Below are 15,360 nucleotides of genomic sequence, written 5' to 3'. Positions count from 1 at the left end.
GTGTCAGAAAACAAAAGTTGAACATAGAAAGCCTTATGGGGAACTACAATCCTTAGATGTACCGGAATGGAAATGGGAAAGCATATCCATGGATTTTGTGACAGGTTTACCAAAGACTGTGTCTGGTCATGATGCAATTTGGGTCATTGTAGATAGATTAACAAAATCTGCTCACTTTCTACCTATTAATATTAGATTTTCTTTAGAAAAGTTAGCTCATTTGTACATAAAAGAAATTATCAAGCTGCATGGAGTACCCTCTAGTATAATTTCTGATAGAGACCCTCGTTTTACATCTAGATTTTGGGATAGCTTACAAAAAGCCTTGGGAACAAAAGTTAGGCTTAGTTCAGCTTATCACCCTCAAACTGATGGACAATCAGAAAGGACTATCCAATCTTTAGAAGACTTGTTGAGAGCCTGTGTTTTAGAACAAACTGAAAGTTGGGAGAAATTTCTACCACTTATAGAATTCACTTATAACAACAGTTTCCACTCAAGCATAGGAATGGCTCCATATGAGGCTCTATATGGGAGAAGATGTAGAACCCCGTTGTGTTGGTATGAGAATGGAAATTCCTTAGTTTTGGGTCCAGAGGTAATTCAACAAGCAACTGATAAAATTAAAATGATCAGGGAAAAGATGAAAACTTCTCAAGATAGGTAGAAAAGTTACTATGACAAACGAAGGAAACCCATTGAGTTTGAAGAAGGAGATCATGTTTTCTTGAAAGTTACACCTGTAACTGGGGTTGGTAGAGCTCTCAAATCTAGAAAACTTACACCTAAATTCATAGGTCCTTATCAAATCCTTAAAAGAATTGGTTTTGTCGCATACCAAATTGCCTTACCTCCAAACCTTTCAAAACTTCATAATGTTTTTCATGTGTCTCAACTTCGTAAATATATTCATGACCCTTTTCATGTGATAGAACCTGATATAGTACAAATACGAGAAAACCTTACTTATGATGTGCTTCTTGTGAGGATTGGAGACTGAAGGATTAAACAACTTCGAGGAAAGGACATACCTTTGGTAAAGGTATTGTGGAATCAACAAGATGAAGGTGATGCAACTTGGGAATTAGAAAGTAATATGAGAGAGATGTATCCCCGTCTTTTTACAACCACGTGAATTTCGGGGACGAAATTCCTAAAAGGAGGGGAGAAATGTAACATCCTTTTTTTTTTTAATAAACTGTATTATTTATTTTAAATAAAACACTTAGAAAATCTTCTATGTTTACTAATGTTTTGTATTTTATTATGATGTAGTTTAAACATTAAAAATATTATTAAATAGGTGTGTGTAAAAAAAATATATGAAGAATTTTCTAAAAGAGATAAAAAAAATAATATAGAAAAGAAAAAGAAAAAAGAAGAAGAAGAAAGGATAAGAAGATAAGAAGAAAAGAAGAAAAGATAAGAAGAAAAGAAAAAAGAGAGAAGAAGATAAGATGAAGAGATAAGGATTATCTCTTCATTAATGCATGTAATCATGATTTTGAAAGAAAAGATAAGCACATGGCTTGCTTATATATATATGGGATGAGGTTACGTGAAGGTAAGGAAAGAAAGAAAGAAAGGACAAAGAAAAAGAGAAAGAGAAAGAAAGAAGAGAGAGAGAGAGAAAGAGGAAGAGAAAGAAAAGAGGGAAAGAAAGTATAGAGCAAAGATTCAAAGAGATCTTAGTCCTCTACAAATATTATTAGTGTGCTCTTCAATCAATAAGATAAGGGGGAGTGAGGTTAAGCTCTTATATATTAATCTTGATAAGCTCATGGGTTTTATATTAATCTTTTATTTATTTTGATTCATATTATTCTATTTACTTTCATTTAACTTATTTTCACTTATTATCCTCTTATATTTATTTTATTTAATCTCTAATTATATACTGATCCTGTTTATTTATTTATTTTATTTAATCTCCAAATATGTATTGATCCTGTTTATTTATTTTATTTAATCTTTAGTTACGCATTGATCCTATTTATTTATTTATTTATTTTATTTATCTCCAGTTACGCACTGGTCCTATTTATTTATTTTATTTTATTTACCTCCAGTTACGCACTGGTCCTATTTATTTATTTTTTTTTATTTATCTCCAGTTACGCACTGGTCCTATTTATTTATTTTATTTTTATTTATCTCCAGTTACGCATTGGTCCTATTTATTTATTTTTTTATTTTTATCTCCAGATACGCACTGGTCCTATTTATTTATTTTATTTTTTATTTATCTCCAGTTACGCATTGGTCCTATTTATTTATTTTATTTTTATCTCCAATTATGCACTGGTCCCGTTTAATTTATATTTTTATATTTATTTATAATGTTCTAATCCTTATCTAATTATTTACTTAAAGTTCTTGCTTTGATTCTTATTTTATCATTATTTTATAATTAAAAATAAAAATAAATGTGAAGTGAAAGTAAATATTATTTTATTCAGTGAGCTTGGATAGAAGAAAATTGCATATACATTTTATCGTTGTTTTATATTCTTTGTATATTGTTTATACAATGACATGAATTGATAGTCATCACATTTTATGACCTTTGAAAATACCCAAGAGTGTGTGTCAGTTAAGTAAGAGTTAAGTCTGGTTTCAATAAGTTGAGATTAAACCAATGTCAAAGTATTTGTATTTGGGAAGTCACAGTTTGGTACACTGCGGGATGAAAGGCAGGGACCATGGTTGGGTCTAAGGAAGTTTTACCAAGTAGGTGAATATCTGGATAGTTCAGAATAGCGCACTGGGCTAGGATATTCATAGGCCAAACTTGGGACTATCCGATACCTGCTCGGCATCGCCAAGGTTAGGTAGTGAGTATATATCTCTTTTGTGAGCCGATGAATGGCTAATATTCTCGAGAAAGAAATAATTATGATTGTACCAATGTTTTATGAGAAATACTCAACTACCTAATCACTTCCCAAAGGAACTTTTGATGTTCAGATTGGATCATCATAAGTGAAATATGGATCCATATGTCTGGTAAAACAAGATCAAGTTTTGTGGTTGTAGGTCCAAATCTAGGCCCCCGGTGTCTGCATTGTTTGTTGAGTTTATTAAGATTGATATTTAAGGCTTATAAAGACCTCACTCCTTTCATATTTTTCTTTCATATGTACCTGTTGCATGAGCAGAAGAGGAACCTGCTCAATGAGAGTTGTTCGGGATATTATTGGTGGATCTTCTGAAGATTGACTCATGGATAATTTTTATTAATATATTTAGGAGATATTAAAAATACAGATAATCTTCTATTCTGATGTAGAACTCTTAATATTTTACAAATACATATTTTTGTAACATTTCATGAACAATTATAGAGATGTATACTATATATGAAGTTATGTTATTATTAATGTTCTCTCAAGGATAATCGTATGGAAAAAAAAATTTGATTCCATATTTTTTTATCAAATAATAATTATTTAGTATAGTAGTCGGGGCGTCACATCTTACACACTAAAGGTCCCTAGTTCGATCCTGGGCAACAACATGTATATTTTTTCAAAATCTTTTTATTAACTTTTGGACCTATAAGGTTTTGTTTCTTCTATTTAAACTTTTAGGTGTTACTAAGCCTCCATCAACCTTAATGTAATGTCTGGTACAAATGTTAAGGTTGGAAAAATTAATCAAAAGTTGAATAAAAAAGCATAAGTTGTTGTGGTGTAGTGGTTATCACGTTAGTCTTACACACTAAAGGTCCCCAGTTCGATCCTGGGCAACAACAAGTAAATTGTTTTATTAAGTTTTCGACCTATAAGGTTGTGTGAAGCATAAGTTGTTGTGGTGTAGTGGTTATCACATTAGTCTTACACACTAGAGGTTCCCATTTCGATCTTGGGCAACAACAAGTATATTTTTTCAAAAATTTTATTAAGTTTTGGTTCTATAAGGTTGTGTTTGTTCTATTTAAACCTTTAGGTCTTACTAAGCCTTCATCAAGATTGACGTAATGTCTAATACAAAGGTCAAGGTTTGAAAAATCAATCAAAAGTTGAACAAAAATGCATAAGTTGTTGTGGTGTAGTGGTTATCACGTTAGTTTTACACACTAAAGGTCCCCAGTTCAAACTTGGGCAACAATAAGTAAATTTTTTCAAAATCTTTTTATTATATAAAGTTGTGTTTGTTCTATTTAAACCTTTAGGTGTTACTGAGCCTCCATCAACATTAAGGTAATGTCTAGTACAAAGGTTAAGGTTGGAAAAATCAATCAAAAGTTGAACAAAGAAGCATAAGTTGTTATGGTGCAGTGATTATCACTTTAGTCTTACACACTAAAGGTCCCCAGTTTGATCCTGGGCAACAACAAGTATATTTTTTCAAAATTTTTTTATTAAGTTTTGTACCTATAAGGTTTTGTTTGTTCTATTTAAACCTTTAGGTGTTACTAAGCCTCCATCAACCTTGAGGTAATGTCTGGTACAAAAGTTAAGGTTGGAAAAATCAATTAAGTCTAAAACTCAAGTAAGTCTGAGTTGGGCCCAGATCAACTCGGTTGGAGTCTTGACTCAACTCAACTTGAGGTGAGCCCAAAATTACTCTACTCAAGGTAGCCTTTTTAAACTTGACATTGATTCAATGTTGGCCTAAGTAAACTTAGTGTAACATGAGCCCTACTCTACTTGGCCTTATATGGAACCAACTCACCTAGGTCTGATATTTTTCTGACTTGACTTGACCTGATGCAACCCGAGTGAGCCTTACTCAAGTCATATTGAGATGAGTTTGACTTACCTCAACTCGTGGTGCAACCAACTCGAATTGACCGTAAGTAAGTTTGATTCAACTTGACCCTTTGTGGGTCTAACTCAATTTGACATGATATGAATGCAACTCGACTTGGATTGATATGAGTCTGACTCTTTCCAATATGAGCTCAATTGAACTCAACATGAACTCGACTTGGATTGATATGATTCTGACTTGACTCTTTCCAATATGAGCTCAATTGAACTCAACATGATGTGAATCTTATCAATCTTGACTTGACCTGAACTCAGCCTAACTTATGCCCAACCCAAACAACCTACTTGACTTGAGCCTCACCCAACCTATCCATTTTTAGTTGGAACCCACTCGAATAGACTAGCCTATACATTGGCTTTGACTTATGAAGCATTTCTACATTTTGATTATGTGAACTTTTTCTTCTATGGAAATTTTTAACCTCGACCTACAAGAGTTAGGACATAACCTTATGAATAGAACCAAATTGATAAATCTAGTTAAAGGTGCATCAATAACTATAATGGTAGTGACAACTAAGAAAATGCAAAAAAGAAAAGGTTATTTTAGTATTTTACTATTAGTATTGGGGTGCATGTAAGAATCGTGGCAGTGCAGGAATAAAAAGCCATAATCATGATTATATGAAAGAACTATTGTGAGGACGAGTAAGAAGAGAGGAGAGAATCACATTTATGAGGCCCAGATGTGGATACGCACTCAGACACGACATGGATACGGATACGGAGATACACCTAAATTGAAAAAACATAAGACACGAAAGTTTCAAACTTTTAACTAACATATTGTCAACTAATACAAAAATGGATCTAATTTATCTATCTAATATCTAAAAAAGGGAAAAATAGTGATCATATAAGATTGTTTTCCTCATTTTTATAATCATAATAGAAACTTATGTGATAAGTTTACAAGTTTATGAATTTTTTTATAAAATCATTGAATTTGTGATTATTAACATTGTGTTAGAGTTATGTCAAAATCATGTTAAAGATAAAAAAATGTCTTTCAAATTGAACACTTTACTAACACATGTGTCGTACGAGTATATATATGTGTCAGTGTCCAATATATGTCTAACATAGTATGGCGTGTCGAACTTCATAACATATAAGTGAAGTCAGATGTGGGCGCTGGAATGGGAGGACAATGCTACATTCTTCTTTCATTTTTCAAGATTCTCAAATGACTCACAGAGGAATATCTTTGCAAATTTTCAAAATAATTGGGTAGGTTTTGAAAATTGTTTATCTTAAAAGAAGGAAGAAAAGATTGAATTTGTAGGATTCAAAAGTATTGAATGAGAGATATGAAAAGTTTCACAACTTAAAGCTCTCATTACTAATTCAAATACATACACTACTACTATACACAAAACATTAACTAAATTCAGATTTAAGCATAAACTAAATGTAATCATACCGGAGAATTATCATCACGTACTTAGTTTATAGCCTAAAAACAAATTCTGACACGTATATTTGTAACTTTTTCATTTTCAATTCATTTATCAATAAAATCGGAATTGATAAAGTGAGATTGAAGAAAAATGCATAATAACAACTTTAGAAACTTGTTACTAAATACTATTTAATAATGACTCAATATATTATCAAACTTGTAAATTAAGCAAAGTTACAAAATATTAAAAGTTAAAAGATTAAAGGATAAAAAAAAGGAATGAAAATTGCAGATAATTACAAAATTATAGAAAAAACTAAAACAGAAATTATAAATTTTACAAAATATAGGACCAAAATTATCCTACAGCCCATAGATTTTGAAGTCATTGGTGGTGGAGAAGAACCAAGGGGATGCAAGAGAAATGGTATGTGTACCATTTAGCAATTAGAATGTATTTTAGAGGTGTTAAGAACCAAAGGCAAAATCTTTCACCCATTGATTGTGTACAAGAAGGGTTATGTTTGTGAAGATCCAAAAATTTCTCAAAAAAGTACTAAAATATGGAATAGAATAGAAAAAAGATAAATTCATTTTGTGACATTTTTTTTTTCATTTGATTCTATAATAAACTGGTTTATAATAACATAATTTAAAATGGAAAATATTACATAATTTGTTAAAATTGATAAACATGGTCTCTTTAGAGTTAATCCATATGTGTGTTTTGTTAAAGAAGATCATTGGAGATATAAGAATACTTACCTAATTACATCTTTGACTAACCTCTTTAGCTTTAATTGTGTATGATTGTGATCCTCTAGTTTTCTCTGCTTCTTTAATTTTGAAATAATTCGTATTCTAAATTCATCGCAAACCCTTCAATAAAGAAACAAAAATGAAAATTTGAGAGTATTAGAGATAAAGAAAATAAATAAATAAAAAGTTAAAATTTGCTTTATTTAAAAACTAAAATTAGATTGTGCGAAAAATATCAGCCATGAAAGAGAAAAAGCAAGCTAGCATACATGTCATGACAACTCATTCTGCTACCACGTTTTCATGCTACAAAAATGGGCTAAGCTTGGCCATTTGAGCCTGATCATTACCTTCACGCAGAGAAGAAACAACAGAGGGAAGGGAAGAATAGGGAAAAGAGAGGACTATAGAATCAACTATGTATCCTTCTGTATACCCTATTCTTCCTTTTCCTTCTAAACGTCAAACAAATATTTTTCTTCTTACTTTTTAATCATTCTGGGTTTAAGACATTACAAACAAACACTTTCATCGTAATTGTTGCCCCTCCTGTGTTCTTCAGGTAGCATTCTCTTTCTGTTTTTTTTTTTTTCTTTTGCATCACCCTTGTATCCTTTTCTCTGTTCAGAAATTTTTCAAAAAGGCAAGCCAGCCTTTAGATTGAATTTCAAATGCATCTCCATGGATATAAACTTATGCATGCAGGCCCTGTGAACAAGGTTTGATTTTGTAAATTGCAGGAGGGGACACGTTCTTTGAAGGGAAAATTAAGGAAATTGAGAGGTGGAAAAGTAGAAGATTTAATAGTGTGATTCGGAGGCAATTGGAAAAGGTAAAAATCGATGGCTCCAGGGTCATTAAGAAGAGCCATTGGAGCAGTGAAGGATCAAACGAGCATAGGCCTAGCGAAGGTGGGAAATAGCACCTCACTTGCTGATCTTCACGTGGCAATTGTAAAAGCAACGAAGCATGATGAATACCCAGCTGAAGAGAAGCACATGAGGGAGATTCTGAGCTTAACATGTTACTCTCGGACATTCATCAGTGCATGTGTAAACATCCTCTCAAGGCGTCTCAGCAGGACCAGTAGTTGGACAGTGGCTTTAAAAACACTCATTTTGATTCAAAGGTTGCTGTCGGAGGGTGATCCTGCGTATGAACAAGAAATATTCTTTGCAACTCGTCGCGGGACTCGCTTCCTCAACATGTCTGATTTCAGGGACAACTCAAAGTATAATTCATGGGAATTCTCTGCATTTCTACGCACCTATGCATTATATCTAGATGAAAGACTCGAGTATAGGATGCAAAGCAAACGTGGAAAGCGAAGCAGGTTTGCTTCTGATGAGGAAGAAGACGAAACCATGGAGAGAGAAAGTGAAAATGGTAGACATTCTAGAGAAAGAGACAGCGAAAGAGAAATGGTCAAAGCCACCCCAATTTCTGAATTGAAAACTAGCAATCTGTTTTCCAAAATGCAACACTTGCAATTGGTGCTTGAGCGCTTCATAGCTTGTCGTCCCACAGGTTTATTACTATTAGAACTATTAAATTTCATCGCAATTAGGAATTTACATGCATCTTATAAGAATTCTATGATTATAAAAGATTTGCATCTTGATTACTGTTTTGAACTAACTAACAGGGAAAGCAAAGACGCATCGACTTGTGACGGTGGCTCTCTACCCCATTGTGAAGGAGAGTTTCCAAATATATAACAACATCACAGAAATATTGACTATCTTCATTGATCGTTTCGTTGGCATGGAGATACCAGAGTGCATTAGGGTGTATGACATTTTTTGTCGCGTTGGGAAACAATATGATGAGCTAGATTTATTCTACAGCTGGTCCAAGAATATTGGAATTGCTCGCTCTACTGAGTACCCCGACATTGAGAGGGTTACAACAAAGAAGCTAGAGATCATGGATCAGTACATCAGAGACAAAGCACAAAACAAGAAAAACCAAACCCAAGAAGAAAACAGCGAAGAAGAAGAAGCAGAAGCAAAGGCAGAGGAGGAGAAGAATGAAATCAAGGCACTGCCAGCGCCAGAACATTTATGCCAAGAAGCAGCAGAAGATGTTGTAAAGGAAGAGAGGAAGGAAGAAGCCAGAGAGGAAAAAATAGTGCAAACAGAGCGTGATCTATTGGATTTTGGAGATGACATGGTGACAAGTGAAGAACATGGAGACAAGCTAGCCTTGGCATTATTTGATGGTGCAGTAGCAGAATCAAGTGCAACGCAAGCGCTTCCTTGGCATGCATTTGATGATGCAGTAGATTGGGAAACAGCATTAGTCCAATCACCCAGCAACTTATCAAACCGAAAGCCATCATTAGGAGGTGGATTTGACACACTTTTGTTGGATAGTATGTATAGACAAGCAGCAACAAATGCAGCTATGCAGGGACAAACTTATGGCAGTGCTAGCAGTATGGCTCTAGGGTTTAGAGGAGGGCCTGCAATGCTTGCATTACCTGCACCACAAACATCAGGAGGCAGTGCTAGTTTAGATCCCTTCGCAGCCTCATTGGCAGTGGCACCTCCAGCTTACGTTCAAATGTCAGAGATAGAGAGAAGACAGAAACTGTTAATGGAGGAACAGGTGATGTGGCAACAATATACAAATAGCATGCACGGAAATGCTGCATTTACAATACAACCTAACAATACTTATCAAATGCCTCAGTATCAACAAAACTATGGACATTATTATTATTAATTAGGACAACTTTTCCATTAGTTTGCAGTTGCACTTGACCCCAGTAGAAATACTTGTGTCTGAGCTCCTTGTGTCTGCTGACCACTCCCAAAAGTGTAATGTAAACCCACAAATAATATCTCATATATTCATTACTACATTTTGTTCCCAGTGTACTTTATTTCCCCAATGATTTGTTCCATGGTAATTGAATCAAGATAAACAATTATTTATTGAAGAACTTAAATTTTGCATTTTTGAATCATTTCATATAATGAAAATGATTCATAAACATTAAAAATATTAAACATATACCTAAAGGTATAAGTTATATAAATATGCAAAATGTACTTATTAAATTGATTTACTACATTTTTTTTACCTTAAATATAAATGTTCTATTATTACTTAGTATGGTACTGAGTGAATACCAGTAATGCCTCCATACCAGCACGTTTTTCTCCCTCTAACTGCACTGACTTCTGTAGGCACTTTATTCTTGTTCATTGACTCCATTGAATGAGAGAAAGATTAAGATCAATAAACCAAAAGAAATTAGGGATTTTACAAATCAACTTGGACAAAACGAACGGAAACCCAAATCCATGGAGTTTGTAATTCAAGCCACGATTCCCGATTCGAAATACAATTCATGCCTATTGTATCGTGAACCACAGTTCCTAATATGATTTGTCCTACCATTGTCAAATAGTGAATATACCAAATTTACTAGATTACAAAAATACGGAACTACATTCAAAACTCGACAATTAACTCATTCCTAAATTCAAGTGCCATGGCTAATCCATAACAACTTCACAACACAATCCAAATTCGACAATTAACTAATTTCCTAAATTCAAGAGCCATAGCAAATCCATAACTTCTTCGTAACAAAAAATAAACAACTGAATTTTAAAACCCACAACTGCATTGCTCCCAAACAAAGTAAGCCAAAGAGCGATTCAGTAATGCACTAAGAATATAGATAGATGAAGCCAAACTATACGAAATAGACACAGTTCAGATTCAAGGAATGCAAAAAACTAGTCATTGATACTATAACAGTTCTCAAACAAAACTAAATAATATCCTCAAACACAAGGTATTACTCCAAAATTAAAATGCCAAAGACGGCAAACAACAAAAAATAAAAATAAAAATGAGTGTGTGAAATAGCAAATTCCAACTAAAACAGAGAGGTTCCCTTTCCCTTTTTGTCGCCGCCGATTTCGAAGTGCTTGCACCTCTGCAGATTAGAAACAATGCAAAAAATTAGAGCAACGAGTTCAAAACAACAATACGACAATACAAAAAAATACGACAGGAAGAGATTACAATTACCTTGATTGGATGTTGGGAGACATGTTTGCATCCCTGGCACTGGAGCCTCAGCACGATTTTCTTGGTGGTTTTTGCCTAATTAATTATAAAAAACGTGAATTAGTTATGAAAAACGTGAATTTAGTGACAAAAAGGATAAACAGCGCTTGGAGTGAACGGTATTGTCTTCTAGGGTTAGGGAGGTACCTTTTTGTGGAAAACGGGCTTGGTCTGTCCACCGTAACCGGACTGTTTACGGTCATAACGGCGTTTTCCCTGAGCGGCGATGCTGTCCTTACCCTTCTTGTATTGGGTGACCTTGTGGAGAGTGTGCTTCCTGCACTCCTTGCTCTTGCAGTAGGTTTTCTTGGTCTTCGGAACGTTCACCTTCCAAAAACAGTTACAAAAAATTAGTCACTGCAAAACGAGATCGATGGGAGCTTAAGGAGGAAGAAGAAGAAAAGCTTACCATTGTTGCAGAGATTGGTGAAGGAAAGCGGAAGCAGCGGAGTAGGGTTTAATGGCTTCTGCAAATTAGGGTTGGTTTAGTGTTCTTTCTCATCTTTTTCTCTTCTCGGAGTTGGGCTTTCTAGTACCAAGAAACTAAGCCCATAAGGTAATGTCTGGGTCGAGTTTCGTGGCCCAAAAAATATTCTTCCTTCCTACGTATTGGGAATTTCTTTCTGCACTTCCCTTCTTTCTTAGTGCATCTCATTAAATCTTATAATCCAATTTTATCCCTCAGTAAAATTAAATACCTAAACCTATGTTTTGGCGATGCGTGATGAAAGATAAGGAATGGAGCTCCCTATTCCTCCTCCATCAGAAGCCAACTTCAAAGAACTGTCGCTGGTGCATAATCAAAAGGTAATGCCTTCTGAATTATTCCTTTTTTTTTAACACATTCTGTAATATATATTTCAGAAATGTAGAAAAAAAATTCAGAATACATATTTTAAAATATAATATTAATATATTTCAAAATGTATACATTTAGAATGTAATTTTTTAAATATATTTCGGAAAGTATTTTTACATTTGGAAACATGTTCTGAAATATGATTCTACTATATATATTTAAAAAATACATTTTAGAATGTATATTTAAGAAAGATTTTCCAAAAAAAAAAAATATTTAAATTTTTTTTTTCAAATGCGTATTACAGATCATAATTCTGAATTCAGAAATAGTTTTGGGTTGAAATTCATTGAAAAAAAAAAGACTGCAACAGTAATTTTTACTTTTTTGTATTATAATTTTAATAAGGAATAATTTAGAAGTATTATGTTTTATGGGTTGAAAGAGGAAAAAAATTTCCATCAGAATTTTAGAGGATTAAATTTTAGATTGTTACTGGTCGATGACCCGTGGGACGCACGGTTTGTCTATTTATTTATTTTTTTCTTAATAAGAGTTTTCATTTTTGTAAAAAAGAATAATAATAAAATGGTAAAATTATTATATAATGATAGTGGATGATAATAAATAATAAATAATAAAGTGATTGATTGTTCGGTATTTGAAATAAGCCTCTTATAAATATTATTATTAAAATAATGAAGAAGTAATTCTAATATATATGATAATGTTTTCAATTTTAAATATAATAGATGAAATTGACATTACAATATAGTGTTGCTAATTGATTTACGAAATAAATATTCGAAGACTCTTTTATAGTATGGTAATAATTAGTTAATGGTATGGTAATAATTAGTTAGTGTTTGAGGTTATGGAAAACTCTTTTGGAATTTCGTATTAGTATTATGAATTATAAATAGAGATAATATTTTCAACATTATGGATCAGGGGTTGCAATAAGAAAATTCGTGTGGTGAACTTAGCAAAGCCCATGTGTAGATGTGTGATGGTTATTAGGATCCACAATAATGGTAGAAGCTAAATATCGGTGCTCGAATATTATAAATGTGAATACTGTGTTGGTATCTATATGAAAGATAATTACTCTAGATATTTGTATGTTGGAATCATGATGTGCATTGGTGGATGAATGGATTAGCTTTCGTTTATTTTGTTAGTGTTGGTGTGGTTTGGGTGGATAATTTGTATTGTGAAGTTTGGGTGTTTTGGTACAAAGGAAAAGTATTCATCCTGATTATTGATAATCATAGTAGTTGCATATGAGGTCTAGGTATATGTTGTAAACAATAGCTTCAATCGGATCATTAAAGTCCAAAATTAAAAATTCTGATGGAATCTAAATTTCTATTAAACCATCATTAGGTCCGGATAATTTTCATCTTTGAGTTTAATTATCCATTCAAAGAATTGTTTGATTTCTCTTGCTTTGTTGTTTTTCGAATGACTTTGTGATACATACATGCGTTTTTGTTAAAGTTATAGTATTTGACAATGATCACATAGATATAAAACATTTATGATCTATCTAAAATTTGATCGGGTTTCTCGTGGAATTACTAGAAGGATCTGTTTAAAATTTGTTACGTGATTGACAAGTGTATCAAATCACACAAGTAATAAAGTGAAATGTGTAACATCCCTAAGAAATATTACTTAATTAAATAAATAAGTAAATAGTTGAAATTCAAAAGTCACAATATTATTATTCTCAAACGCGGAAAAATTTAAAATAATATCCAAGGCGCCAATATTTAAATGAAATTAAAACATAATGTCATTACAAAATTCAAAATTCCAATAACATAAATGAAAACCTAGTAAAATCCCTAGCTCTAATCCCAGCTAACCCTCACTCCGTCGTCTGTGCATCTACAGTATCACCTGTATCATCATCTACTCTCGTGTAATGAATCACACGATCATCGCCAATCACAAACAGAAATGGTAAGCTGATAAAATTAGAAATGACATATAAAATAACATAATCTATATAATAAGACACACATCTTATTCATTCTAATTAGTTCTTGGCCAAGACCTTATCCCCAAGGTTTTTCAACCTTTACAATACACAAATAGTTAGCCTCGGATTCAGGGTTTATGATGCTCACACGAACCTGCCCGCTTGTGGTCTTGCCTCTATGAACCTCCTCGCGCGTAGTCATACTCTACGAACCTCCCCGCTCGTAGTCCTGCTCTACGGACCTACCCGCCCGTAGTCCAACACATGTGATCCACCAACTACGTACCTTCCCGCACACAACACCTCTCAAGTGTGAGCACAAAACATACGAACCTACCTCGCTCGTATCCCCACATTTGAGTAACTGGATATGAATCTCCCGCTCATATCATCACATGTTCACCACCATCCATGAACCTACCCGCTCATGACACAGCATCTCCGGATCCAAGTAAAGCATCATTGCATAGAACAACACACACTGGCCATCGACAACAACATTATCGCCTAGCGCCGCCAGGCGAAATCTACCCAAACCGCCTGGCAGAACGCCTCTACCGCTAGGCGCCAAGTCATTGCAAACCCTCTGTTTGAAGTCTATCGCTTGGCGGACCACACCCCGCCGCCAGGCGCCACGCGTGACAATAACCCCCTGGTGCTCCTATCGCCTAGCGCACACACCCATGTCGCCAGGCGTTATACTAGTAGCGAAAATCCTACTGGTTTTTGCACCCCAAAGCTAGTTGGCTTACCACCCACGATACTACCACAAGTCCAGAATTACACGCACCATCTAAGATTAAATTCTTGGAGATTTGCAGTCCTCACAAGGTTCGATTGCTTATTAACCATAATTGTCAATTCCTTGATTCAAGGCCTATGAATTCACTAAGTCCTTTAAAATTGCATAATGCCTTAATCCCACTTATAGAAGCTACCACTAATCCAATATTTCAATATAAGGCCACTAGTCTCTAGTTAAACCCAAAAATGTATCCAAGTCTTGCATTTTAAAACTCCTACCAATCAAGTTTACGTAGCTATGATTTATACCTTAACCAACTAAGGCATGACCCTCTCAGGTTCCATTCATACACATCCAAGAAAACTTGTGCCTTCCAGAACCGAAGCTTTTGATTAGAATTATCATTCCCCCTCTCTTTCATTAATATTTCTACAATTGCACATGGACATAGTCGTACTATCACACTTCTTAACTATTCCCACTCTCAATTATTATATGTGTTTTGGTCCTTCCCTTTTCATCATCTAGTTTATATTACCACTCACTTCCATAGGTCTCTCCCTTGCTGCCAATTACACCATCTCGCTGAAATGGGCCTGCACCTCGTCGTCACCTAGCGGTAAGCTGGGTTCCACAAGGCAGTGTATCAGAACCAGAAAGAACCTCCTATCTCTGTGCCTGCGCGTAACCCAAGGCCCTAACCCAAAATATTTCCAATTTCTAAAAGGACCACAATACTCTAAATCGCATACGCTACATTAAAGCTCCCTCTCCAATTTCATTATTATGTCCATCAACCCTTAC

General features: G+C 34.1%; 2 protein-coding genes and 2 non-coding genes across 4 annotated transcripts; 3 read left to right on the top strand and 1 right to left on the bottom strand.

Annotated features, from left to right (window-relative positions):
- Positions 1–3,681: 3,681 nt before the first annotated feature.
- Positions 3,682–3,754, top strand: TRNAV-UAC. Its single transcript has one exon. It is a non-coding gene; the product is annotated as a tRNA-Val (tRNA).
- A 285-nt stretch (positions 3,755–4,039) lies between these two features.
- On the top strand, positions 4,040–4,112 carry TRNAV-UAC. Its single transcript has one exon. It is a non-coding gene; the product is annotated as a tRNA-Val (tRNA).
- Positions 4,113–7,173: 3,061 nt separating this feature from the next.
- LOC114176592 (putative clathrin assembly protein At1g03050) lies at positions 7,174–9,985 on the top strand. The gene is made up of 3 exons (XM_028061675.1): positions 7,174–7,498; positions 7,677–8,463; positions 8,582–9,985. Exons 2-3 carry the CDS (start codon positions 7,779–7,781, stop codon positions 9,661–9,663), a joined length of 1,767 nt encoding a protein of 588 aa, XP_027917476.1. The 5' UTR covers positions 7,174–7,498; positions 7,677–7,778; the 3' UTR covers positions 9,664–9,985.
- A 661-nt stretch (positions 9,986–10,646) lies between these two features.
- On the bottom strand, positions 10,647–11,563 carry LOC114176593 (60S ribosomal protein L44). Its single transcript, XM_028061676.1, has 4 exons — positions 11,435–11,563; positions 11,173–11,352; positions 10,987–11,061; positions 10,647–10,891 (listed from the first exon to the last, which is right to left on the bottom strand). The coding sequence occupies exons 1-4, from the start codon at positions 11,435–11,437 to the stop codon at positions 10,832–10,834; spliced, it is 318 nt and encodes a 105-aa protein (XP_027917477.1). The 5' UTR covers positions 11,438–11,563; the 3' UTR covers positions 10,647–10,831.
- Positions 11,564–15,360: the final 3,797 nt, after the last annotated feature.

Source organism: Vigna unguiculata, chromosome 3, assembly GCF_004118075.2.
Source record: "Vigna unguiculata cultivar IT97K-499-35 chromosome 3, ASM411807v1, whole genome shotgun sequence".
NCBI lineage: Eukaryota > Viridiplantae > Streptophyta > Magnoliopsida > Fabales > Fabaceae > Vigna > Vigna unguiculata.
Note: the sequence above shows the minus strand (reverse complement) of the source record. Positions and strands in the feature narration are given on the sequence as shown.